Source organism: Trichechus manatus, unplaced genomic scaffold (genome assembly GCF_000243295.1).
Source record: "Trichechus manatus latirostris isolate Lorelei unplaced genomic scaffold, TriManLat1.0 scaffold00057, whole genome shotgun sequence".
Classification (NCBI taxonomy): domain Eukaryota; kingdom Metazoa; phylum Chordata; class Mammalia; order Sirenia; family Trichechidae; genus Trichechus; species Trichechus manatus.
This window is the reverse complement of record NW_004443993.1, coordinates 11,436,939-11,464,322: the sequence shown is the minus strand read 5'-3', so window position 1 is coordinate 11,464,322 and position 27,384 is coordinate 11,436,939. Positions and strand designations below refer to the sequence as shown.

Below are 27,384 nucleotides of genomic sequence, written 5' to 3'. Positions count from 1 at the left end.
AACGCGGCTACAATCCCTTCCGTATCTTCCCTGCAACCTCGCCTGGCCCATCTCCAGTCTCAACCGCGGGCAGGTGCTTGGCTGAGGGGAAAACGCGGCCTAGAGTTTCCGCCCCATGTCTGGATACTGTGATCCGGGGAGCGATCGCGGCCTCCGCCGTGTCCCCAAGGCGTGTCAGGGCGGGGGCGGGGCCGGCCTGGGAGGAGGAGGACGAAGAGGGACAAGTGCAGCCGGGAGCGGCGAGCGGGCGGGAGGAGGGTGAAAGCTGGGTCCCCACCCTACTGGGACCCTCCCCAGCCTCCTCCCCCACGCCAGGCAAGTGGCCGGATTGAGTGTTTTTAGGCCCCCCTTGGGCCAGGGCGCTGGAGAGCCCCGGGGTGGACCATGGCCGTGAGATTCCAGGCGAGTAGCACCCCCCCCCCCAGTGGAAGGGGAGGGAATTGGGTTGGGTTGGGGTGGGGACAGAGACGGGGGCTGGGACCCTACCCACTCTCTACCTATGTAACACATGGGAAAACTGAGGTGCAGGTGGGCATGGTTGCTAGCCCGGGCTACACAGCTAGACGAGTTCGCCACCCCTAGCCCCCTAATAGGAGCCCTGGAGGCACAACAGTTAAGCACTCGGATGGGAAGGTTGGCGGTTCCAACCCGCCCAGCAGCTCCGCGGGAGAAAGACCTGGCGATCTGCTCCAGTAAGGAATACAGCCTAGGAAGCCTTATGGGGCAGTTCTACTCTAACACGGGGTCGCTATGAGTCGGAATCGACTGGACGGCACCCAACAACAGCCCCCAAAAGCTGCTCCCCGGGGCTTCCTCTGCCCCAGATCTACCTCTGGTTCCTTTGGGTTCAAATCTCGACTTTTCTGCTAAATGGGCTGTAACTTTGAACCAGTGCCTCGGGGCCTCAGTCTCAACCTCATCTGCAAACTGGGTGGTCCTCATTTTAAAGGAGAGCATTGGGGAGGATTCCAAGAGAAAAAATGTGTTTTAAGAGCCTGGCACACAGTTGGTGCTTAAAAAAAGACGTGCAGTGCCCCCTCCCAGGGGTATTCGGCCTGGTTAAATTGGAGCACTAATGGTGACACGGCGGGCAGTGGCTTTATTGGTGGGCTGCGATGATTCTGGTGAATGCTGTGAGGCTGCGGGAGAAAGAACCACCATTTATTGGGTGCCTACTGTGTACAGAGCGTGGCTCTGTTTGGAGGGGCTTCACCCTCCAGGAATGGAAGTCGAATCGGCTCTTTATAACATTCATGTTGCTGGATCTCCAGTGGGCCCCGGAAGGGTAGCCTGAGGCCTCAGAGGGGACGTGCTAGCCCCGGGCCACACTGCCCGAGGCTCTAGGGCCAGGCTGTTCTAGTCTCAGCCGCCACTTTCCAGGCCACGGGGAACAAACAGCTCCCAGAATCCCCTCCCCAACTCCTGTCTTTGCTATCCCCTCCCCTCCCCGGTCAGTGATCCGGGAGCTGGGGGCGGGGAGGGGGTGAGAGGACCACCGCCGCCTGGGAGCCACATGTCTCCGGCCCTGTGGGACTTGGTACCGCTGTCTCCTCTGGGCGAGTCTCTTGTTAGGTGTTTGTACTCCTCGCGTGGCAGGTGGCGGGGACCAAGGGCCAGGCCCGCCCCGTCAGAGCGCACCTGGAAGAAGGCGGGGCTGAGGGGGGCTGGGAACTCAGGACACACCTGGCTGGGTTGGTGGCCAAGTCGGCCTTTCATTCCACCATTCACCCATTCCTGAAACTTCCCCCCTTTTGCCTGGCCCTGTGGGGGACAATGCTGGGGCCTCAGGTCCCCCACTTCTTCCCACCAGGACCCCCAGATTGGGTGGGTATATAGGGAAGTCAGGGATGGATTCGGACATCCCAGGCCCCAGTAATCAGGGTTGGGCCAGAGGGAGGAGTGCAGGGTGTGTGTATATTGGAGGAAGGACCATGGTGCTAGGGCTGTGAAGGATGAATAGGAGTTTGCACTTGGTGTACTGAAAAGGAGCACTGGATGGAGGGCCCAGAAGATGCTGGTGGCCCATCACCAGGGCCTTGAGTGCCCAGACACACGGCCCTGCCTTCACAACCTAAGAGAAAAGGCCAGAAACCCCTAAAAACTGCTGATGATACAGGATACTTCGAGAAGGTTTTAGATGCTATGAAAATAAATCAATAAAACAGGGAAGTGATGGGTGTCAGGGGAGATTGGTTAGTCTGGTAGTCAAGGAGGGCTTCCTGAGGAGGTGGCATCTGAGCCAAGACCTCAGCTGCTGGGGGCCAGCCCTGTAGAAATCCCTGGAAGGATGTCCCACCCAGAGGGAACAACCAGCGCCAAGGTTCAGAGGCAGGCTCAGCTAAGGTGGGCTGCGGGGTTAAGCTTGATCCCTGGGGCGTTGGAAGCCCAGGAGGGTTTTAGGCAAAGCCTCCGGTATCCATGGAGATGGACCACACGAGCTGGGGCAAGCCTGGGCCGCCCTCACCACCCTGCCAGGGGCCGAGGATCCCTACTGGCTGTTTCTCACCATAGGCCAGGCAGTCAAAACTCCGGGAAGGCCATTGAATGACACCAATATAAAATCAAAGCAAGTAAAAAAAAATTGTTTTGAAAAAAAAGCTCAGAAGAAGAGAAAAAAAAAGCCAAAGGCAGCTAGCTGTGGGCTGGTGGCTAATTCGCGTTCACTCCTGCGCTGTATGACCTCAGGCAAGTTACTAAACCTGGATTTCCTATTTTGTAAGGCGGGAATAAGGAGCCCTGGTGGCGCAACGGTTAAGCGCTCAGCTGCTTAACCCAAACGTCGGCGGTTCCAACCCACCAGCGGCTCCACGGGAGAAAGATGTGGCAATCTACTTCCGTAAAGATTACAGCCTAGGGAACCCTATAGCGCAGTTATACTCTGTGCCATAGGGTCGCTATGAGTCGGAATCGACTCGTCGGCACGCAGCAACCTGCAAAGAACAATCATTATTATTACTTCCAACAATAGCTGCCATCTCCAGGCGCCTCAGTCAGCTTTCCAAGCGTGGATTCCATGCCCCTTTCGCGCACCATAGCCCTGAAAAGCAGGGCGGGCGGTGCCCATTTTACAGATGGGGAAACTGAGGCTGCGAGAGAGCTGCCATCACAGCAAGGGGCACAGACAGGATCTGAGCGTTGGTTCTGAGCGGCCGCCCGGCTCCCTGCTAACTGGCCGGGCTCCGAAGCCCTGTGGGGCCCCGCCCCCGGCATTGTTTCTCTCTCCTCCGCCCCCCTTCCGCTCCCCACCGAGTCAGGAATGCTGCTCTCCTGGGAGATCCGGGAGTCTCTAAGAAAAGGCACTGGAGCGCTCCCACGCGGGCGCTGCGGCGGGGGGAACGGGCCACCGCGCTGTGCCCAGCTGGGGAACAGGCTAGGGAGGGGCGGTCACTTCTACGAGACCCCCCAGGGAGCCGGGCTTGCGCAGACCCGCCGAAGGAAGGGGCGGGGCCTGGGATCCGCGCGGCAGGTGCCGCTTCTCCCAGCGTCTCAGGGCTGCGGGCCCTTGGCCGTGCACCTGAGCCTCCCAGAGCCTGGTGCGCTCATCTATCCCACAACAAACAAACCCGTTGCCGTCCAGTTGATTCCGACTCATAGCGACCCTATAGGACAGAGTAGAACTGCCCCATAGGGTTTCCAACGAGCAGCTGGTGGATTTGAACTGCCGACCCTTCTGGTCAGCAGCCATAACTCTTAACCGCTACGCCACCAGGGTTCCACATTCAGCTATACCGGAGGCACGAAAATAACAGAATCCAAGTGTAGCCGCGGGCTCTGCCCCTAGCTCCACCCTCCACCGGCTCTGTTACCTTGGCAAGTGTCTTCAGCTCTCCGCCTCAGTTTCCACATCTGTAACATGACGATACGGGGGCAATGGTTGTTCAATGGCAGAATTCCTAACTTCCATGCTGGAGACGTGGTTCATTTCCCAGCCAATAATACACCTCATGCCCAGCCACCACCCCTCTGTCAGTGGGACTTGCGTGTTGTATGATGCTGAACAGGTTTCAGCAGAGCTTCCAGACTGACTAGGAAGAAAGGCCTGGCAATTGACTCCCGAAAATCAGCCCATGAAAACCCTATGGATCACATCGATCCGATCCACATCCTATCGGCAACCGACCATGGGTATGGCACAGGACCCGCCGTGTTTCCTTCTATTGTGCATGGGGTCACCATGAGACGAAAATCCTGGCCCTCCCAAGCTGATATTCTATAGGGGGCAACGGCCAGTGAACAGATTATAAAATCTACAGAGGTCAAATGGTCACAAGTTCAAGTTCACCGAGAGGTGCCTCGGAAGAAAGCCCTGGTGATCTGCTTCCAAAAGATCACAGCCTTGAAAACCCTATGGAGCACAGTTATACTCTGCACGCATGGGGTCACCGGGAGTGGGAATGGACTCGACGGTCGCTAACAAAAACAACAGTGTGATCTAGGACCTAACTCAACTTTTTCTCCAAATAATCAATGCAGGGTCTCTCGCCCTTAGCACCATTGTTGTTTCAGGCTGGATCATTCTCTGGGCTGGGGCCGTCCTGTGTACTGCAGGGTGTTGAGCAGCATCCCTGGCCTCTACCCACTTGACACCAGCAGCATCCAACCAGTTGTGGCAACCATAAATGTCCCCAGACAACGCCAAGTGTCTCCTGAGGGCCACATCGCCTCTTTTGATAACCACTGACTTAGACCCATTTTGCAGATGAAAAACCTGAGGTCTAGAGAGAGGCAGCAACCCGCCCACAGGCGCAGACCACAGGAGTATCCGAGCCAGGCTCCCCACCCGGGGCGAGGCCCCCCGAATGCTCTTATGGGCCTGCCATGGCCTCACCCCACTTTCCCTGTCCCCCTCCAACCAGGTGACGGACATGGAGGAGCTGACAATTTGGGAGCAGCACACGGCCACACTCAGCAAGGTGAGGCCTCCCTCTCCTGGGGTGGGGGTGGTGCCTGGGGGATGGCAGACTCTGTGCTGGGGTAGCAAAGCCAAGCTCTTCCTGTGACTCATTCCACCTTAGGACCCTCGCCGGGGCTTTGGTGTTGCCATCTCTGGAGACCGGTCCAGCGGGTCCGTGGTTGTGTCCGATGTATTGCCCGGGGGGCCGGCTGAGGGCAGGCTACAGTGAGTACCAAGAGAGTTGGGGTTCCAGCTCGGGGACGGCGTGCCAGGAGAAGGGCCAGAGCTTGGGAGCTTGGAGTGTGCCTGGCACCTTCCAGCTCTGTCAACACAGGGCTTGGAGTTGGCAGCAGGACAGAGCCAGTGACTCGGCCCTCACTCTCCCCGCGGCACTTCCTGGTCGCTCAGAACAGTTACTGGGGTCACACTGGCCCTAGGACCCACTTGGGACAGGAAGTCCTGGAAACTTCTTTCTGCCAGGAGGGGGAGGGGAGGAGACCAGTGTTCTGAGCCCTTGGGGGTGGGAGGCTCCTGGGAGTTATGTTGATTAAAAATGGTTCCAGGACCTGAGGGGCTGCCGGGTGATATGAATGAGTCCAGCTCAGAACCCAGGGCCAGGTTCAAAGACAGAGACAATGAAGCAGAGATAGATAGAGAGGGGAGGAAAAGCAGGAATGGGGACTTGGGAGAAAAATGTGAGGGGACTCAAAGGGACCAGTTGTAATCAAAGCTTCTGTTCTGTTATTTCCTGGTTGGTCCAAATGGTGAATGCACTTAGCTGCTAACTGAAAGGTTGGAGGTTCAAGTCCACCCAGAGGTGCCTTGGAAGAAAGGCCTGGTGATCTACTTCTGAAAAATCAGCCACTGAAAACCTTATGGAGCCCAGTTCTATTCTGACACACATGGGATTGCCATGAGTTGGAGTTGACTCAATAGCAACTCTTCTGTTTTGTTTTTATGACTGGCCTTGCCTTACAGATAAGGAGACTGAGGCCCAGAGGTTTAAATGTCTTCAGGAGCCCGGGGACAGCAGTGAATTAGAAGCTGGCCTTGTAGACCTGGAGGTTCCAGGGACCCCCAGGGATGGCCTGGTGAGAGGGGCTCCCTTGTGAAGCCTCCTCCATCAGACCCAACCTTCCTCTCTCAGGATAGGGGACCACATTGTGATGGTGAATGGGGTCTCCATGGAAAGTGTCACCTCTGCCTTCGCTATCCAGATACTCAAGACTTGCAGCAAGTTGGCCAACATTGTGAGTAAGCCTCTAGGTGGGAGGGAAGAGCCCGTGCAAAGGCCCTGGGGCACGGGCAGTGTCTGATTCAGGTTGAGCCCTAACCCTGATCCCCCTGCTTGTGCTTTAGAGAGCCAATAGAATCTTGTTCCCATTTTATAGCTTGGACGTTGAGGCCCAGAGAGGGGCCGGGGTCCTCCAGAGCCACCTGTGGATGGGGCAGAGCCTCCCTGGCTCCCTGCCTGGAACTGCCCTTCCTCTCTGCCTCCCCTGACAGACGGTGAAGCGGTCCCGGAAAATCCAGCTGCCCGCCACAAAGGCTGGCCCCTCTAGCCCAGGGCACCAGGACTCAGACGAGGAGGATGGGCCTCGGCAGCTCGAGGATGCTGATCACGGCCGGGGCTATGAGGGCGACTCATCCAGTGGCTCCGGCCGCTCCTGGGGTGAGCGCTCCCGCCGGCCGAGGGCTGGCCGCCGGAGCCGGGCTGGCAGCCATGGGCGCAGGAGCCCAGGTGGCGGCTCTGAGGCCAACGGGCTGGCCCTGGTGTCAGGCTTCAAGCGGCTCCCGCGGCAGGATGTGCTGATGAGGCCCGTGAAGTCGGTGCTGGTGCGGCAGAGGGAGAGTGAAGGTGAGTGCAGCTGTTCCCGGCCAAGGTTGGCCATGGTCGGCCATGGTTGCGGTAGATGTGGTGGCAGTGGGGCCTGGCGTCCCCATAAAGGGACAATCCCACTGTCCTGACATCCAGACTTTTATTGTGTGTGGTCAGCAGAGTAATGGTCCCCAAAGTTGTCCGCATCCCAATTCTGGGACCTGTGGATTTGGTACCTTACATAGCCAGAAGGATGTTGGTGATGGTGGGTAGTGGTTGGTCATGATTGGGTGGTGGTTGGTGGTGGTTGGTTGCTGGTGGTTGTTGGGTGGTAGTGGTGGTGGTAGGTAGTGGTGGTGGGTGGTGGTTGGTTGTTGGTAGTTGTTGGTAGGTGGTAGTGGTTGAGTGGTAGGTGGTAGTTGGGTGGTGGTGGGTGGTGGTCATTGGGTGGTGATAATTGGTGGTTGGCTGTTGGTTGGTGGTGGTGGTGGTGGGTAGTGGTGGTGGGTGGTGGGTGGTTGTTGTTGGTTGGTGGTGGTGGTGGCGGGTAGTGGTGTTGAGTGGTGGGTGGTTGGTGGTGGGTGGTGGTTGTGTGGTAGGTGGTGGGTGGTACCAGGTGGTTGGGTGGTGATGATTGTTGGTGGTTGGCTGTTGGTGGTGGTGGGTGGTGGTGGTTGGATGGTGATGGTTATCGGTGCTTGGCTCTTGCTGGTGGTTGGGTGGTGGTAGGTGGTGGTGGTTGGTGGTGGTTGGGTGGTGGTGGTGGTTGGTGGTAGTGGTGTTGGGTGATGATTGGTTGCTGGTGGTTGGTGGTGGGTAGTGGTGGTTGAGTGGTAGGTGGTGGTTGGGTGGAAGTGGGTGGTGGTGGTTGGCTGTTGGTGGGTGGTGGTGTTGGGTGGTGGTGTTGGGTGGTGGGTGGTGGTTGGGTGGTGGTGGTTGGGTGGTGGTTGGGTGGTGGTTGGGTGGTGGTTGGGTGGTGGTTGGGTGGTAGTAGCAGGTGGTGGTGTTTGGTGGTGGTTGGTTGTTGTGGTCGCTTGCCGTCGAGCCGATGCCGTGTTGGGCGTCGTGGTCGCTTGCCGTCGAGCCGATGCCGTGTTGGGCGTCGTGGTCGCTTGCCGTCGAGCCGATGCCGTGTTGGATGTTGAGGTCGCTTGCCGTCGAGTCGATGTTGTGTTGGGCGTTGAGGTTGTTTGCTGTCAAGTCAATTCCAACCCATAATGACCATGGTTTCCTAGGCAGTAATATTTTGGGGAGCAGGTCCCCAGGTCTTTTCTAAAGCTGCTGGTGGGTTTGAACTGCTGACCTTTTGGTTAGCAGCTGAGTGCTTAACCATTGCGTTACCAGGGCTCCTTCTCAAATGCCTTAATGGGTGGAATTAAGCTAAGATCTTGAGATGGGGAGGTTATCCTGGCAGTGGATCAAGGGCAGGTGAGGAGGCTGAGCTCTGGGAGGCCTGGCAGGGTGTCAGCAGCCTAGACCCCGGGCCCTGCCTCAGTTCCCCTCCTCCCTCCACAGAGTTTGGGGTCAAACTGGGCAGTCAGATCTTCATCAAGCACATCACAGATTCGGGCCTGGCTGCCCGGAACCGCGGGCTGCAGGAGGGAGACCTTATCCTACAGGTGAGTGTGAGCTGGCCTGTCCGGAGGGCGGGGAGACCAAGGCCAGAGGGGGCGGTGCCACCAAGTCACACAGCAAGTCAGCAGAAGTGGCCCTGAGCCGTCTGCTTCTGTATTGCCTGTTTCCAAAGGCTGGAGATGGTGGTTTCTAGTATCCCCGTGGGATGGTCTGTTTCTAGTGCCCTCAAGCTTGGTGAGCTGGCTGCAGTGCTGATTCCTGGGCCCACCTGAGGTAGCTCTGATGCTTGCGGCCTGAGACCAGGCTTTCAGGGGCTGCCCTTTCATAGGGCCCCTTTCCAGACTACACCCCTGAATGTCAATTTCCAGTGATTCCTGATGTTTGATTTCCAAACCATTTCCGGTTGATTGCCTCGATTGTGTCTTCAGAGTTCTCTGTTTCCAGTGACCCTGAGGATTGCCTGTTTCTGGTGGCTTTGGGCGGCCGTGGAGCAGGCACTGGAAACAGATAGTTTGGTGGGTGGACTAGAAACACACTATTCCCAGGGGTTACCGAAAACAGACACTCCCTAGGGAAAATGTTAGAAGTGGATTCCTGCTGTGAGTGGAGATCCACTAAGCACCGACCTTCCACAGTCAGCCCGTCCCAGGAATTGTCTGTTTCTAAGCCACCCCCTAATGTCTGTTTCTAGTACCTCCTGGCGACTGTCTGGGTCAGTGTCTTTAAATACCACCACCCTCTAATCAGTGTGGTTTCTAATATCACCCTCAGATCCGTTCCCAGTGTCTCCTGAGATATTCCCCTTCTAGGAAGAGGAAAAAATCAACCTGTTTCTAAATTTTCCCCAGTGCCCTCCACCCCTTCTTAGAAAATTGTCTGTTTCTAGAATTCTCAGGGAGGGTTGTTTCTTAGCGTTGTCTCTTCTCATTGCAGAAATCCCTTTCTAACATTTTTTTTGTTGTCGTTGGGTGCTGTCAAGTCAATTCCGACTCCTAGCGACCCCATGTGACAGAGTAGAACTGCCCCATAGGGTTTTCTAGGCTGAAATCTTTATGGGAGTAGATCACCAGGTCTTTTCTCCTGCAGAGCCAGTGGGTGGGTTTCAACCGCCAACCTTTCAGTTAGCAGCAGGGCTTGAAACCGGTTCATTCTCGTTCAAATCCCTGCTGAGAATTTGCATTTCCGCCCCAGATGTACTGAATCTGAATCTATACATTCTCGCAAGATCCCCAGGTGATTTTTTTTTTTAATGTTTAAAATAGGTATTTAAAATGTGTTTAAATATGTTTTTGAATATTTTATTGTAGTTTGGGTGAAAGTTTACAGAGCAAATTAGTTTCCCATTCAACAATTTATACAAAGCTTATTCTGTGACATTGGTTGCAAACCCCTGACTGTGTCAGCACTCTCCCCACTTCCTCCCTGGGTTCCCCGTATCCATTCGCCCAGCTTTCCTGCCCCTACTGTCCCTCTGAACTTTGCTTCGGGCAGCTGCTGCCCTTGAGGGCTCCTATAGTTGATTGTTCTGAGGTGTGCCTTCCTCACTGCTGTTACTGTTCATTTTATAGGCTTGTCTATTGTATGGCTATAATGTAATCTCCAGGAGGGATTTCAGTTCAAAGTTTCAAGGGTGTCTAAGGCCATAGTCTTGGGGGTTCCCAGTCTCTATCAGACCAGCAAGTCTGGTCTTCTTTATGCGTTTGAGTTTTGATCTACGTTTCTCTCCCACTCTGTCCACGACCCGGCCAGAGCGGTCGGTAGTGGTAGCCGGGCACCATCTAGTTCTTCTGGTCTCAGGGTGGTGGAGGCTGTGGTTCCTGTGGTCCATTTGTCCTTTGGACTAATTGTTTCCTTGAGTCTTTGGTTTTCTTCACTCTCCTTTGCTCCAGACAGGAAGAGACCAGTTATATCTTTGAGGGCCGCTCACCCAGGTGATCTTTATGTATAATAAATTTTGAGAACTAGTCCCCAACCAGCAGCTTTAACATCACCTTGGAACTTGTTAGAAATGCAAATTCTCAGCAGGGGTTTGAACCTGAATGAACCAGTTTGAAGCTCTGGTTAGCAGCCCAGTACTTAACCATTGCGTCACCAGGCTCCTTAGCATTTTCCCTGGGAAGTATCTGTTCTCAGTGGCCCTTGGGGATTGTGTGTTTCTAGTCTCCCCACTCACCAAGTTATCTGTTTCTAGTGTCCCCATCTCTCTTTAACTTGCTTCTTCTCTTCCATCCTGGTCTCTTCAGATCAACGGGGTGTCCAGCGAGAATCTATCGCTGAGTGACACGCGACGGCTGATTGAGAAGTCAGAAGGGAAGCTCACCCTGCTAGTGCTCAGGGACCGCGGACAGTTTCTGGTGAACATCCCGCCCGCGGTCAGCGACAGTGACAGCTCCCTTCTGGAGGGTGAGGGACCAGAAGGCAGTTCCCAAAAGGGGGTTGAAAGGGGGCCAGGGAAGGCGGGGAAAGCCAGGGAAGGCCAAGCAGGAATCAGCGAGCCTGGCCCTTAGAGAAATAGGTCTTTTTGTCCCCCGGGGCTCAGAGAGGGATAGGAACTTGCCAAGGCCGCACAGCGAATCAGGGCTGGAGCTTCCCAAAGCCGAGTCGCCAACTTTGGTCCAGGCCTGTTTGCTTAGATGGGCTTTGATGTTCCCCTCTGTAAAATGGGTCCAGTTTAACTGCACAACTGTGGCCAATGATGCCTTCTCCCCCACAGATATCTCAGACCTGGGCTCAGAACTGTCTCAGGCGCCGCCCTCCCACATCCCTCCACCACCCCAGCATGCGCAGCAGAGCGCCGATACCAGCCGGACCGCCTCCCCTGTGTATGTACCCCTGTCGCTGAGTAGTCAGGGAGGGTGGGAACAGAGGCCTTGAGGGTCACTTCAGGGGTGCAGTCCTGATGGCCTTCCTGGAAGAGGCCTCCTTCCCCTGTCCACACATATTCCTCCTCACCTCCTAATATGTGGCTCTGGGTTCTTGGTTGCTGGGAGAACCAGATACGGATCTACTTAAAGTGCTTGACTGCTAACCGAAAGGTTGGTGGTTCGAACCCACCCAGTGACTCCCTGGGAGAAAGGCCTGGAAATCTGCTACCATAAAGATTACAGCCTAGGAAACCCAATGGGGCAATTCTACTCTGTCACCTGGGGTCGCTGTGGGTCAAAATTGACTCAACAGCACCCAACAGCAACAACACGCTTGCTATGGATTCCCTGGGTGGCGTAAATGGTTAAGCGCTGGGCTGCTAATGAAGGATTGGTGGTTCAAACCTACTAACAGGAGCCTTGAAAGAAAGGCCTGGCGATCTGCTTCCGTAAAGATTTCAGCCTAGGAAACCATATGGGGCTGTTCTACTCTGTAATATGGGGTGGATATGAGTCGGAATCAACTTGATGGCACCCAACTACAACAAAGCAAAAGGGGCAACCTTTTACAACACATCCCAGAAGCCTTCAGAATATGTCTGCCCTTGGACTCAGCGAGGCCCTTTGTGGAATTCATCTCGGAGGGGGTGGAGGATGTGGATGTGTACAGGGATTTAGCTCAGGGGGTGTTTGCTCATCATAGTGAGGCTTACACAAGGGGAAAATTGGCCCTAACGTAAATGCCCAACTCTTGGGGATTGGATAACGGGCCCCTCCTTTAAGCCTTCAATACCTTGTGATGTAGGGGGTTGTATCAGCTAGCTATGGCTATGTAACAAACAATTCCAAAACCTCTCAGCTTGCAATAGCAGGCAGCATGTATTACCTCACATGATTTCTTCACCTGAGTTGGTTTCCCTCCAGGGAGAGGTCCCAGCTTCAGCAGGAGCGGTCGGTGGACTCCAGATCCGTCTCAGAACCAGGTGAGGGATGGGCAGGTGTGTGTGGGGGGCGATGTCTCTCAGCACACCTCCCCTGATTTTTCTGATCCTATCCACCAAGTCTGAGTGAGGTCGGGGGGACGAGGTTGGTATGAGCCTGAGATGAGAGTCCCCCAGAAGGAGCAGGTCTGGGTGACAGCTCACCATGGGGCGGGACACTGTCTTAGATAGGGTTCTCCAGACAAACAGAAGCTACCAGCTGAAATGTTGGTGGTTTGACTCTGCCCAGAGGCACCTCAGAAGAAAGGCCTGGCAATCTGCTTCTGAAATGTTAGCCTTGAAAACCCTACAGAGCAGTTCTACTCTGCACCCACAGGGTCGCCATGAGTTTGAATCGACCCAAAGGCAACTAACAACAACATATATATATACACGCAGAACCAACGGGATAGATGGATAGATACAGAACCAATAAGATATATACATATATACACAGAACCAATAAAATATATATACACACACACAACCAATAAGATAGATACAGAACCAATAAGATGAATATATATATATATATATATATGGAGCCCTGGTGGTGCAATGGTTAAGTGCTCAGCTGCTAACCAAAAGGTTGGAGGTTCAAACCCATCCAGTGGCTCTCTGGGAGAAAGACCTGGTGATCTGCTCCCATAAAGATTACAGCCTAGAAAACCCTGTGGGCAGTTCTACTCTGTCCTACAGGGTCGCTATCTTAATTATGTAGTGCTGCTCTAACAGAAATACCGCAAGTGAATGGCTTTAACAAACAGAAGTTTATTCTCTCACAGTCTAGTGAGCTACAAGCCCAAATTCAGGGTGTCAGTTCCAGGGGAAGGCTTTCTCTCTCTGTCCGTTCTGGGGGAAGGAGCTTGTCATTAATCCCTGGTCTAGGAGCTTCTCAGCACAGGAACCTCGGGTCCAAAGGACGCGCTTTGCTCCCAGCATTACTTTCTTGGTGTTATGAGGTCCCCATGTCTCTCTGCTTGCTTCTCTCTTTTATATCTCACAAGAGATTGGCTCAAGACACAATCCAATCTTGTAGCTTGAGTCCTGCCTCATTAACATAACTGCTGCTAATCCCATCCCATCAACATCATAGAGATAGGATTTACAACACGTAGGAAAATCATGTCAGATGACAAAATGGTGGACAACCACACAATACTGGGAATCATGGCCTAGCCAACTTGATACACATGTTTTTGGGGGACACAATTCAATCCATGACAGTTACTCTGTGTCAGAATCAACTTGATGGCACCCAACAATATGTGTATATATATATATATATATAAATAAAAAATTAGAACCAATGTATATTCACACACACACAGATTTATTTTAAGGGATTGGCTTATGCAATTGTGGGGGCTGGTAAGTCCAAAATCCATAGGTCCGGTGACAGGTTGGAAACTGGCGGAATTTCTTTGTTACAGTCTTGAGCCGGAATTCTTTCTTTCTTCTGGAAACCTGTCTTTGCTCTTAAGGCCTTCAACTGATTGGATCAGGCCCACTCACATTGTGGAGGGTGGTCTGCTTTACTTAAGGTCAACTGATTTCTATGTTAATCACATGTAAATACCTTCACAGCAATGTCTAGACCAGTATTTGACCACACAGCTGGGCACCAGAGCCAAGATAAATGGACATATAAGTTAACCACCAGTCACCCCATAAAGCAAATGCTTGGAGGCTCAGCTGGGCCAGTTGCTTGGGAACAAAATGGGCTTTTCCCTTCCAGACTCCCCCCCGGAAAGCAGCTATGACATCTATCGGGTGCCCAGTGACCAGAGCATGGAGGATCATGGGTATGTGCCCCCCAAACACCCGAGATGCCCACTTCCTGGCTTCTTCCCCAATCTGGTGGCATCCTGTCTTCCTGCACCAGTGTGTTTAATGGGACCACCACATGGGGCTGATTGGGAAACTGAGGCCCGGGGGGATGGGCTCTCCTGGGGACACCCAGCATGCCCCCCTTGGCCCGTCCGTCTGACCCACACCCCTCCTGTCACAGGTACAGCCCTGATGTGCGAGTGGTCCACTTCACCAAGGGTGCTAGCCTTGGGCTGCGGCTGGCCGGGGGCAACGACGTGGGCATCTTTGTGTCGGGGGTGCAGGCGGGCAGCCCGGCTGACGGGCAGGGCATCCAGGAGGGGGACCAGATCCTGCAGGTGACCCGGGAGTGCCCGTGTCTGCTATATGTGTGTGTATCTCTGTGTCCTCACCCCACGGTCATTTCAGTCCTTCACGGCCTGGGTCATGACCTTACTGAGTCACGAGCTCATCAACTGGGTCATGACCTTGTTGTCTGTATCATGACCTTGTTGTCTGGGTCATGACCTTGTCTGGGTCCTGACTCTGTTGTGTGGGTCACGACCCTGTTGTCCAGGTCATGACTTGGATGCTGGCGGCCGCCTGTGTCACGGCGTCATGCTGCCACAAGGCAATGCCACAGGTGCAAGGTTGTCCCCAACCTCTGAGACTCTGGGAACCAGCTGGGGATGGGCTTTGTCCCGAGGAAGGTCTGGGACACAGCTGGGGATGCCCCGTCCCATCCCTACACCTCCTTCCTGGCAGGCGAATGATACGTCCTTCCAGAACCTGACGCGGGAGGAGGCTGTACAGTTTCTGCTGGGGCTGCCCCCAGGCGAGGAGGTGGAGCTGGTGACGCAGCGGAAGCAGGACAGTGAGTGTGTTTGTGTGAGCGTGTGTGTGTCCATGTGTACACGGGCACATGTATGTGCCCAAGTGTGTGTGTATGTGCCCAAGTGTGCATGTATGCATGTGTACACGCGTGCATGTATGTGTGTGCGCGTGTGCATGTATGCATGTGTACGCATGTGTACGTGTGTGCCCATGTGTACATGTATTGTGTGCGTGCACGCTTGGCATGTCCAAGCTGGAAAATCCCCGCCTGTGTGGCCCAGTGGTGAGCACTGGAGTGTGTGCCCCACTGGGCCTCTGCACCTTCCAATCCTCTCGTCCCCCCGCTCTCGGGCCCCAGCGTGTCCCTGAGGTGGGGGGGCCCGGGCCAACCCACTCCCCGGGGAGGACCTGGACCCAGGCAGCAGCAGTGGCGGACGTGGCCTCTCTGTCTCCCGCAGTCTTCCGGAAGATGGTGCAGTCCCGTGTGGGCGACTCCTTTTACATCCGCACACACTTTGAGATGGAGCCCAGCCCCCCGTCTGGCCTGGGCTTCACACGCGGCGACGTCTTCCACGTGGTCGATACACTGTACCCGGGCCCCGGGCAGAGCCACACCCGCAGGGGCCACTGGCTGGCGGCCCGCATGGGTCGGGACCTCCGGGAACAGGAGCGGGGGGTCATTCCCAACCAGAGCAGGTGGGCACCACCTCACCCCTGCCAGGGGCTCCCGACTCAAAGCGTCAGTTTCCCAGTGGGAATGGGCACAGTGTCAGTACTTAGCAACGTCAACAGGGTTCAGTCGGGGCGGGGCAGGCACGTAGAGGGCCCAGGGTGGCGTACGGTCCATGCTTGTATGAGTCTCTGATGGCTGCTATGATGCGTTACCGCAGCCTTGTTGCTGTTAGTTGCTGCTGAGTCGGTTCTGACTCCCAGCAACCCCATGTGTACAGAGTAGACCTGTGCTCCATAGGGTTTCTAGGTTGTGACCTTTCAGAAGCAGATAGCCAGGCCTTTCTTCCGAGGCACCTCTGGGTAGGTTGAAACTGCCAACCTGTAGGTCAGTTCTTGTTAAGTGCCTTTGAGTTGGTTCCAACTCATCGCGACCCTATGTACAACAGAACGAAACACAGTAGTTGTGTGCAAACCATTTGTGCTAGCCAGGGATCTGCTTCTGTAAAGACGGCAGCCAAGGAAACCCTATGGAGCCCAGTTCCACTCTGTGTCACATGGGGTCACCATGACGGTAATCCTGTTGGGCCAGCCAGTAATGCAGGATCGTCTCCTATCTCCAAATACTTCACTCAATCACTTCTGCACACTCTCTGTCAGGGAAGGCTCCAGCAATTAGGGTGTGGGCGTTTTTTGGGGGCCATCATGGTGTGGACCACAGCGTCCAATACCCTCTTCCCTTCTGCCCAGGGCAGAGCAGCTGGCCAGTCTGGAGGCTGCCCAGAGGGCCGTGGGAGCTGGGCCCGGCTCCTTGGCCAACTCCAACGCGCGTGCCGAGTTCTGGCGGCTGCGGGGCCTTCGTCGGGGAGCCAAGAGGACCACCCACCAGAGCCGCGAGGACCTGTCAGCTCTGACCAAACAGGGCCACTATCCACCCTACGAGCGCGTGGTGCTGCGAGAAGGTGGGGCCTGGGGCAGGTGGGTGCAGGGAGGCCTTAGACAGGAAGTCCTAGGCCACACGCTCACCCATGTCAGACCTTTACAAGCCACAGTCCCCACATCCCCTCTGTGACCGAGCTGTTACTACCTGTTTCTGTCAAGGCAACTCTGACTCATGGTGACCTTATGTGTGTCAGGGTGGAACTGTGCTCCATAGGGTTTTCAATGGCTTGTTTTTTGGAAGTAGATTGCCAGGCCTTTCTTCTTAGTCTGTCTTAGTCTGGAAACTCCATTGAAACCTGTCCATCGTGGGTAACCTTGGTGGTATGTGAAATACTGGTGGCATAGCTTCCAACATCATAGCGACGTGCAAGCTACCGCAGTACGACGAACTGACAGACGGGGTGGGTGGAACAAAAAAAAATCCATTTCGTTGAATCAATTCCCGCTCATAGTGCCCCTATAGAACAGAGTAGAAATGCCCCATAGGGTCTCCAAGGCTGTAATCTTTACGGAAGCAGACGAACACATCTTTCTCCCACGGAGCGGATGGTGGGCTTGAACTGCCAACCTTTTGGTTAGCAGCCGAGTGCTTAACCACTGCACTACCAGGGCTCCAAAAGCAAACCCACTGCCGTCGAGTTGATGGCAAATCATAGCAACCCTGTAGGACAGCGTAGAACTGCCCCATAGGATTTCCAAGAAGCAGCTACTGGATTCAAACTGCCTACTTTTTGGTTAGCAGCCAAGCTCTTAACCACTGCGCTACCAGTGTTCCCTCTAGGGCCGATCTCCTACAGATAGTAGGTGCATGTCTTAGTCACCTATTGCTGCTCTAACAGAAATCCCACATGTGGATGGTTTAACAAAGAGAAATTTATTCTCTCACAGTCTAGAAGGCTAGAAGTCCGAATTCAGGGCACCAGCTCAAGGGGAAGTCTTCTTCTTTCTGTCGGCTCTAGAGGAAGGTCCTTGTCATCAGTCTTCCCCTGATCTAGGGGCTTCTCAGCGCAGGAACCTCAAGTCCAAAGGTCACACTCTGCTCCCTGCGTTGTTTTCTTGGTGGTATGAGGTCCCCCTGTCTCTCTGCTCACTTCTCTCTTTTATATCTTAAAAGAGATTGGCTCAAGACACAATCCAATCTTGTAGATTGAGTCCTGCCTCATTAACATAACTGCCACTAATCCCTTTTCATCAACATTATAGAGATAGGACTTACAAAACATAGGAAAATCATGTCAGATGACAAAATGGTGGACAACCACACAATACTGGGCATCATGGTCTAGCCAAATTGATACACATATTTTTTGGGGACACAATTCAATCCATGACAGTGCATAATAAATACTTGTTGAATGAATAAATGCATTGACTAGGAAGAGATTATCCGCCCAGTAACAACCTCAAAAACAAAATAAAAAACAGTTGCTGTGGATTCAATTCTGACCCATGTGTGTCAGAGTAGAACTGCTCTATAGTTCTCTTTTCTTTCTTTCAGTGAAAATATACACAACAAAACATTTGCCAATTCAATAATTTCCACGTATACAATTCAGTGACATTGATTCCATTCTTCATGTTGGGCAACCATTCTCACCCTCCTTTTCCAAATGATTCCACCACCATTAACATAACAACAGTGTCCCCTAAGCAGTGACACCCCCTTTCCCCCTTACTCCACCCCGGTAACCACTAATAATCTTTGCTTTCTATATACTTGCTTATTTCCTATAAGTGAGATCACACACTATTTGTCCTTTTGTGACTGACTGACCTGTCTCAGCCTGATGGTTTCAAGGTTCACCCACATTGTAACGTGGGTTTCTCTTTATGACTGAGTCGTAGTATTCCATTGGATGGATGGACCACATTGTGTTTATCCAGTCATCTGTTGATGGCCATTTTGATTGTTTCCACCTTTTGGCTATTGGGAAATCTGCTGCAGGGATCCATAGGGTTTTCAGTGACTGATTTTTGGAAGTAGATCACCAGTCCTTGCTTCCGAGGTGCCTCTGGATGGACTCGAACCTCTAACCTTTCGATTAGCAGCAAACACGTTCACCATTTGCACCAGCCAGGGACTTCCCTTCAACCTAGGGATGCTGCAGAATACCCACATGTCCACCCTCCAAAAGCCGCACTCCTTACCTCTCTTCTTCCACCAAAAATAGGCACTTTTGTTTATCTTAGGGGGCAGAGAGAGATAGAAAAGGGGTTCCTTCCTTAAAATTAATTCTTATTTCCAATAGAAGTATAATGTGAACCACATATATAATCTTCAAAAGGGAAAACGAAGCAGTTGAAGTTAATTTCAGTCATCTCTCTTATTCAACACACTATGATGGAAACATTATTCCAATGGACAATCAGTGGCATTTCACGTTCTTCGGGTTGAGCTAAGTCTTGGAGATCAGTGTGTATCTCATACTTAGAGTGCATATGAGTTGGGACCTGCCACGTTTCAGTGCTCAACAGCCACACATGGCCAGTAGCTGCAGTGCTGGACAGAATAATGAGACTGGGTTATATGTTCAGGGGGTGCCCCTCTTTCTAGATTGTTAGCTTGAGGTGAAGCAGATACCCTTAAAAATACATGCCCACTGAAAACAGGGCTCCAAACAAAAATCTGTCCACAAATCTTCACGACAGCACTATTCACAATCGCCAAAAGGTGGAAACAACCCAAGTGTCCATCACCAGATGAACGGATACACGCAATGTGGTCCATCCATACAATGGACTATTATTTGGTCCTAAGAAGGAATGAAGTTCTATCAACAATCATGAAGATGGCACAGGACTGGGCAATGTTTTGTTCTGTTATACATAAGGCCGCCCTGAGTCAGAGCTGACCCCGTGGCAACTGACAACCACCACAACGCAGAAAATTTATAATTACGTGTTTGGGTTGCATTACGGTTCTAGTGCTGATATCCACAGTGAAATAAGAAAAGATAAGGGGGAAAAAGAAAGAAATGAAGTTCTGATACATGCTATGGCGTGGGTGAACCTTGAAAACATCGTGCTGAGTAAAAGAAAACCCGTTGCCGTCGAGTCGATTCTGACTCATAGTGACCCTATAGGACAGAGTAGAACTGCCCCATAGAGTTTCCAAGGAGCAGCTGGTGGATTTGAACAGCTGACCTTTTGGTTAGCAGCCGAGCTCTTAACCACTGCGCCACCAGGGCTCTGAAAGAAGTAAGCCAGACACAAAAGGACAAATGTATGATCCCAATTACATGAAATATCCAGAATAAGTAAATCCATAGAGACAAGAAGTAGATTAGTGGTTGCCTAGGGATTGGGGTCACTAAAAGTTGGAAGTGACTCACCGGCAAAGGGTTTGGTTTTGGTTTGGAGTGGGGGAAGTGACTGCGGATGGGTATGGTGTTTCCTTTGGGGGTGATGAGAATGTTCTGGAACCAGATGGTGGTGATGGTTACACAACATGAAGGTACTGAACTCTATTGAATCGTACACTTTAAATGGCTAAGATGGTAAATTTTACTTTGTGTGCATTTACCACAATTAAAACTGAAAATGTGTGCATGCAAAACCAAGCAGGTAGGTCCTTTCCCTACCTGAGAGGCTGGGAGGAAAAAAAGCAACCTTATCCAGTTTCCAGGAAGGAAAGAGATTAAGCTCTTGACAACAGCCTCAGGGGAGGGGGATTAAAAACCAGGTGCCAAAGCCTTAAAAAAACAATCCACAGAAGGGGTGGGATAGCAAATTCCCCAGAAGGGAATGGGTTGGCATCCCAGAAGCCCTAGAATGCTGTTCTTCCTGCTGCTGCCTCAATGCCCAGCTGAAAAAGACTTCAAAAACAAAAAAGGCCATGGCATTTACTTTCTACCCCTAGCCAATGAAAGGGTAGGACTCTGAGTGTATCTAGTTTGAAGAGAGGGAGAAAGGCCTGGAAGGAAAGAGTGAAAGGAGAGGGCCAGAGTACCCAGCAGGGGCTGGGCTGTTGTGGGTGTTGACTTCCTCGTGGAGATCTGACACAGTGGGATCCGACTGATACGACCTATAGGGTTTTCACTGGCCGATTTTCAGAATTGCCAGGCCTTTCTTTCTAGTCTGTCTTAGTCTGCAGGCTCTGCTGAAACCTGTTTAGCATCACAGCAACATGTAAGCCTCCACGGACAGATGGCAGTGGCTGCGCCTGAGGTGCGCTGGCTGGGAATTGAACCTGGGTCTCCTGCATGGAAAGGGAGGATTCTACCACAGAGCCACCACTGCCCTCAGGCTACTGTTGAGAAAATATAATTAAAAACAAAATTTGTTTTTAACCCAGAAAACCTTTCTGCAAAGGTAGGAGAGAATGCAAAAAGCTTTTTGATTGAATAAGTATTGAGCTAGAATGTGATACATCAAAGGCAATCTGCTAAAGAGATTGTGAAGACAGAAAGGAATCTGGTCCTTTTCTGTAGTCAAGTAGATGTAACTCAAGGAGCCTTGGTGGCACAGTGGTTAAGCGCTCAGCTGCTAACTGAAAGGTCAGCAGTTCAAACCACCAGCAGCTCCAAGGGAGAAAGATGTGGCAGTTGGCTTCCGTAAATATTACAGCCTTAGAAACCCTATGGGGCAGTTTACTCTGTCCTATAGGGTCGCTATGAGTTGGAATCAACCTGATGGCAACTGATTAACAGGAAATGTAACTGAGTTGATTTCAGTTGATAAATGTTTTAAGATAAGCAATAATTAAACTTTAAGTAAGAAGATTTAATGTGGTGCAAACACTTAAGTATTCGACTACTAGCTGAAAGGTTGGTGGTTCGAACTCACCCAGAGGTGCCTCAGAAGATAGGCCTGGCAATCTGCTTCGGAAAGGTCACAGCCTTGAAAGCCCTATGGAACAGATCTACTCTGCACACATGGGGTCGCCGTGAGTCGACGCGACTCGACATTTTCACATTATAATGTATCTTAAATTTATCTAGTAATTCGGGTCGTCACTTGTGTGTTTTGATTGCCTTAATCTAAAAGGAAAAGTGAACGTTTTATATCTTCAAGACAGGAGATAGTTTTGTAACTTGGAGTCAGGCGCCTTAGATGTTAGGCTCTTGGCCTCCGAGAAGAAGCTGGGAGAACGAGGTGCTGTCTTTCTTGATGATAACATTTCAAAGGGACGGCGAGGGCGGGCCCTGCACAGATGTGGACGAGGAGCCCCCGGCATGGGCACTGGCTCGGTCCTCAGAGCCCGTGCTGGCAGATGAGCCCCTGGAGGAAAGATTTCTAGGTTGTAAAACTGGTAAAAAGCTTGTTTAGCCTTCTAAAAGGATTTATATACATTTTAAAAGAGTCTGAGAAAGAGTTTACAATTACAAGTTGTTTAAATATTTTAAAATAAAAGGGAAGGGGAGAGTCTCCTTTTTTGTACCAGGGAAGGGGAGAGTCTCCTTTTTTGTACCAGGAAAAGTGATATATATCTATTTTTTCTATGTATATCTACCCTTACAATACTCACTTCCTTCTGCCTTGATGCCCTCCCCACCTATTTCTTCAACAGTAAAGTGGTTTATCAGTTAGTCCAGGGGTTGGCAAATTTTTCCTATAAAGGGCCAAACAGTAACTATTTTAGGTTTTGCTAGCCAGTCTGTCACAACTACTCAACTCTGCCACAAAGCAACCATAGACAATATGTAAACAAAGGGACATGGCTGTGTGCCAATAAAACTTTATTTACAAAAACAGACAGTGGGCTGGATTTGGCCCACGTGGCTGTAGTAGTTTGCTGACCAGAGTTAAAAAAAAAAAACCAAACCCACTGACATCGAGTCAATTCTGATTCATAGCGACCTTAGTTAGGTAGGTTCAATTGCTTTCACAGAAACCCGAAATAACAGCAGCATAAACAAAAAAAGTTTTTTTGTTTTCAAGAAAGAGTTCCAGTGTAAACAGTACACTGACCTGGTGCTTCATAGTTTTGTGGACATAGTTTTTGTGGAGGCTGTGCTCCTTCCATCTTGTTTTTTTTGCCTTGTGTGTGTGGCCCAAGATGGTTCACCCATGTCCACATTCCAGTCAGGGGGAAGGAGAAAGAAGGCCGGGAGGGCTGCACCTTCCCTGGAAGGACACAATCCTGAATTGTATTCTGCTTGCATCCCATTGGCCAGAACTTAGTCACTTGACCACAGCTAGGTGCAAGGGGTGCTGGGAGATGTAGTCTTTAGCTGAGCAGCTACGGGACTGGCAAAATATATTACTACAGAGGAAGTGGAGAAGTGGTTGTCAAAACATTAGCAGTCTTTGCTGCACATGGACCCTGATTATTGTTAGCTCTCTGCCTCTCAGCCAGCTTCAAGCGCCCGGTGGTGATCTTGGGACCTGTGGCAGACATTGCTATGCAGAAGCTGACTGCCGAGATGCCTGACCAGTTTGAAATCGCAGGTGAGAAACCGGGTCAGCCCCTGGGGCGGAGGCAGCTTGATGAAGCGGCAACCAATGATACTACTTGGGTGAAAAGAATTAGAATAAGGATAGAAGACATGAAGCATGGGAGCCACCAGCCCTCATGCCAATGCCTGGGCCAGACAACACCAGTCAATCTGCGGCTGTTAGGATTTCTTTGAAGGGCAATGGGGAGCCATAGTGGGTTCCTGAGCAGGGGAGGGGCGGGTAGATATGTGTTTGAGGGGCTGAAGCTGCTGGTCACCCTTCCTCCTTACAGAGAGCATGTTGAGGACTGACACCCCCTCCAAGATTATCAAACTGGACACCGTGCGTGTGATTGCAGAGAAGGTAAATGGGACCCTGCCATGGGTCTCATTTCATGGATGGGGAAACAGAGGCCCAAGCAGCCGACCCGTCCCCACCCATGTCCTGGAAGCATGATTTCCCATAGATCTCCCTCTTGGAGGCTTTGTGATGTGAGGGGTCCAAGAGGGACAGAGCCTGCCTGCCCAGACTCACACAGCAGAAAGCCTTGGGTAGAGGTGTAGAGACTCAAACTGGGGCTCTGGTGCCAGGATGCCATAGTCTGGACCATCACCACCTCTTCTCCCAATATACAAGCCTGTGGATGTGAAAGGCCAGGGTCCACTCTGACCTCAGACTCTTCGTCTCTCCATCTCTTTCTCTCAGATTCTTCCCCATCCATCTCTGCTCTATTTCTATCCTATTGCCTCACCATCACTTTCTATCTCTTCCTCTCTCTCTGCCACCGGGTCTGGCCTAGGACAAGCACGCGCTCCTGGACGTGACACCCTCGGCAGTTGAGCGCCTCAACTACGTGCAGTACTACCCCATTGTGGTCTTTTGTGCCCCTGAGAGCCGGTCGACCCTCAAAGCGCTCCGGCAGTGGCTGGCCCCCGCCTCCCGCCGCAGCTCCCGCCGCCTCTACGCACAGGCCCAGAAACTGCAGAAACACAGTAGCCACATTTTCACAGGTAGGATGAGGAGCTGGGGGTCCTGGGGCAGGCAGGGAGTAGGGTCCTGGCCGTGCTGATGTCCCCTCCCCACAGCCACCATCCCTCTGCATGGCACGAGCGACGCCTGGTACCAGGAACTCAAGGCCATCATTTGTGAGCAGCAGACGCGGCCCATCTGGACGGCTGAGGATCAGGTATGTGGCCTGGGCCGGGGTGCAGGGCTCAGGCCGGGTTCAGCCAGGGCTTGGGGCCTCCATCTGGAGTTAGGGCTTGGTCGGGGTCAGGGGCATGGCCAGGGTCAAGGTTTAACTGGGGCTTACGGTCTTAGCCTAGTACCTGGGGGGAGGTGGCATTGGGGGAACTCAGTTTGGGGTCTTCTTTGGTGGCTAGGGTCAAGGGTTGAGGATCAGCTCAGAGCTGGGGGCTCAGCCTTGCATCAAGGGCCAGCTTGGGGTCAAAGGTTGAGTCAACCATGGGTTAAAGGGCAGGAGTCTGCCTGGACTGGGGGACTTAGACTGAGATGTCACTAACTCCTTCTCCCAGCACGCTGCACTGTGGATGCGAAGGGCTCTGGGGTCCACTCTGACCTTAGACCCTTTGTCTCTGCATATCACTCTGATTCTTCCCCACCCATCTCTGCTCTGTTTCAGGGCTGGGCTCCAGGGTCAGGGTCAGGGGCTTGAACTGCATAGTTAGTCTTGCCTGGGTTTGGCCTGGGGTCAAGGTTTAGGGGGCTCAGCTCAGGTTTGGGACCTAGTCTTGAGTCGAGGGTCAGTGGTCAGACTTAACCTGGGGTCAAGGTCAAGCCCCACCTTGGGGTTGAGGGCCAGGTGCCTTTGCCTGATTTGGGACAGTTCGAAGGCTGATGTCACAGAGCAAGCGTTGGGTCTGGGACCAGGGATGGGCCTTGTTCTGGGGCAGGGGTCTCAGCTCAGCCACAGCCGGCCTCAGCATCCACGCCGCCCCTCCCACCCCACAGCTGGACAGTTCCTCGGACGACAACCTGGATCTCCCACTCCGCGCCCTGGCCGACAGCTCAGCTGACCTCAGCTGCGACAGCCGGGCCAACAGTGACTACGAGACGGACGGGGAGGGTTACACGGATGGCGAGGGCGGGCCCTGCACAGATGTGGACGAGGAGCCCCCGGCACGGGCACTGGCTCGGTCCTCAGAGCCCGTGCTGGCAGATGAGCCCCAGAACCCTCAGGATCATGGAAGATCCGTGGCCCACCGGGGGATCCAGGTGACCGGGCCTGGGGGGGCATCCCGCCAAGGGTCTTGGGGTGGGACACCATAGAGGGCAGAGGACACGCACAGGGAACCTGTGTTCTGCGGGATGTTGAGGGACACAAGCTTCTCTAATCAGGTGACGATCCCGGGGCTCAGACCTGGGCGTTGGAGCCAGTCACTGAGCAACCTCCAGGGAGTGTTTAAACAGTCTTGACGTCACAGGGCGGCTGGGAGAACTCAGTGTGCCTAGCCCAGGTCCTGGCCCATAGCCGTTGGGTGTTCAACAATAATGAATGTTTATTTAGCACTTAGTATATGCGGGAGGAGGAGGGGGCAGGCCCTGGTGGCACAGTGGTTAAGAGCTCGGCTGTTAAATCAAAAGGTTAGCAGTTCGAATCCACCAGCCACTCCTTGGAAAACCCATAGGGCAGTTCTACTCCATCCTATAGGGTCGCTACGAGTTGGAATCGACTCGATGGCAACTTATTTTTTTTTTTTTTTAAAATGTGGGGTGGAGTTCCTGGGTGGCGCAAGCTGTTAATGCATTCAGCTGCTAACTGAAGGGTTGGAGGTTTGAGTCTAACCAGAGGTGCCAAAGAGAGGCGTGGCAATCTACTTGCAAAAATCAGCCATTGAAAACCCAGTGGAGCACAGCTCTACTCTGACACACATGGGATCGCCATGAGTTGGAGTTGACTGAACAGCAACTGTTTATAGGTTCTATGTGGGGTCATGGCAGTGGTGGTTCAAATTCTCGCCTTCCATGTGGGAGACCTGGGTTCAATTCCCGGCCAATGCACCTCATGTGCAGCCACCACCCATCTGTTCGCGGAGGCTTGTGTGTTGCTGTGATGCAGAGCAGGTTTCAACTGAGCTAGACTAAGACTAGGAAGAAAAGCCTGGCAATCTGCCTCTGAAAATCAGCCGGTGAAAACGCTATGAATCATGATGGTCTGACCTCGTTGTGCATGGGGTCACCATGAGTTGGGGGCTGACTCAGCAGCAGCTAATGGCAACATGCAGGGTGCCCCAGCCCCGAGCCCCTCTGTGAATTAGAGGCTGCCCCTTCCTCCAGACCTTTCCTACTCGCCCTAGGAAAATGTCATAAATATACAAATCTATGCACTTCTGTCCTTGGGGCTATGCAGTGCCCGACCTGCTCAACCATCCGCCTCCTTATGGAGCAGGTGCTGCTCTAAGCACTTTATACAGGAACTCAGTCATGAATTCGTTACAACAGTGTCCCGAGGACTTTTCCAGATAAGAAACCCAATCCTCCCTTTGGTGACAGGCCAGGAGACCCGAGGCGAGGCCATCTCTCATCCCAACCTTAGTCTCCTCATTTAAAATTCGGGACGAGCTGGAGACTTGGAGGAGGGGGGCAGAAGTCTGGGTAGCACTATCCGGGCAAAGGTGGGGGAGGGAGAATGGGGGTGGTGGTTCATCTCCATCTATCGTGCTCTGGGGGGAAGTGTTAACCCCGACTCCCTCTCCCCAAAGGTGGACAGCTGGCACTCCAAGGGTCAGTGGCGACAGGACAGCATGCGGTAAGAGCCAGCTACTCCAGACTGGGGCCCCTCAACCCATTTCCCCAGACATTGTGGGGTAAAGAGACCTAGATCTACGTTATACCTTCCCGGTGCACCTAGCCTAGGGGGTGAGGACCAGACAGAGCCATTCTCAGCCCTGTGTGGTCAGAGCCAAGTGAGTAGGAATCCTCTTCCTGGGAGGATTGGGAAGGCTTTCTGAAGGAGAGGACATTGGAGCTGGGGTTTTGAAGGGTGCATAGCAGTTCGCCAACAAGGTCCTGCCCCTGAATGCCCACCCAGTCTTACTCATCTCTGCCCACACCCACTGTGCCCGGCACAGAGTCCGCCTCAGTTAATGGTACCTAAGTCTCACACCTTCTCCCTGAAGTAGCCTCTACTCCATTTCCCAATTCTCAGAACATACGAGCGGGAGGCCCTGAAGAAAAAGTTTACACGAGCCCGAGACATGGAATCCTCTGACGAAGACGGTTATGACTGGGGCCCGGCCACAGACCTGTGAGGCCTCCAGGCTGCTGGCTGGCCCGTCCTCCCTCTTCCTCCTGGGAGCTGGGACCCAGTTTTCCTATACAGAACCTAGAATCCACCTCCCTCAACCTGGTCTTAATAAACGAAGTATTTTCACAACACTGGCTTCTAGTGGCTTTCAAGAACGACAAGGGAGCAGGACGGAGGACAAGGGAGCCAGAGGGTCCAGCCTCGTCTTTCCTTGCTCAGCCCCACTGATCCCAGTCCGAGACTTTGCTCAGTGGGTAAACTTTTAATTTTTTACATAGGAAACAATCGTGGGCTGAGAATCCTGTGGGGCCCTGGCTGGCCATTGGGGGCCACGGAGGCAGCGCTTGGGGCTG

At 52.9% G+C, this 27,384-nt stretch overlaps 1 protein-coding gene across 1 annotated transcript; it reads left to right on the top strand.

Annotated features, from left to right (window-relative positions):
* The first annotated feature begins 384 nt into the window (after nucleotides 1-384).
* TJP3 (tight junction protein 3) lies at nucleotides 385-27,035 on the top strand. The gene is made up of 21 exons (XM_004378469.1): nucleotides 385-402; nucleotides 4,857-4,913; nucleotides 5,016-5,119; nucleotides 6,042-6,144; nucleotides 6,401-6,752; nucleotides 8,229-8,332; nucleotides 10,532-10,691; nucleotides 11,002-11,110; nucleotides 12,077-12,150; nucleotides 13,871-13,937; nucleotides 14,144-14,300; nucleotides 14,707-14,815; nucleotides 15,234-15,471; nucleotides 16,195-16,406; nucleotides 22,681-22,776; nucleotides 23,057-23,127; nucleotides 23,564-23,774; nucleotides 23,850-23,950; nucleotides 24,736-24,999; nucleotides 26,487-26,533; nucleotides 26,933-27,035. The coding sequence occupies exons 1-21, from the start codon at nucleotides 385-387 to the stop codon at nucleotides 27,033-27,035; spliced, it is 2,757 nt and encodes a 918-aa protein (XP_004378526.1).
* Nucleotides 27,036-27,384: the final 349 nt, after the last annotated feature.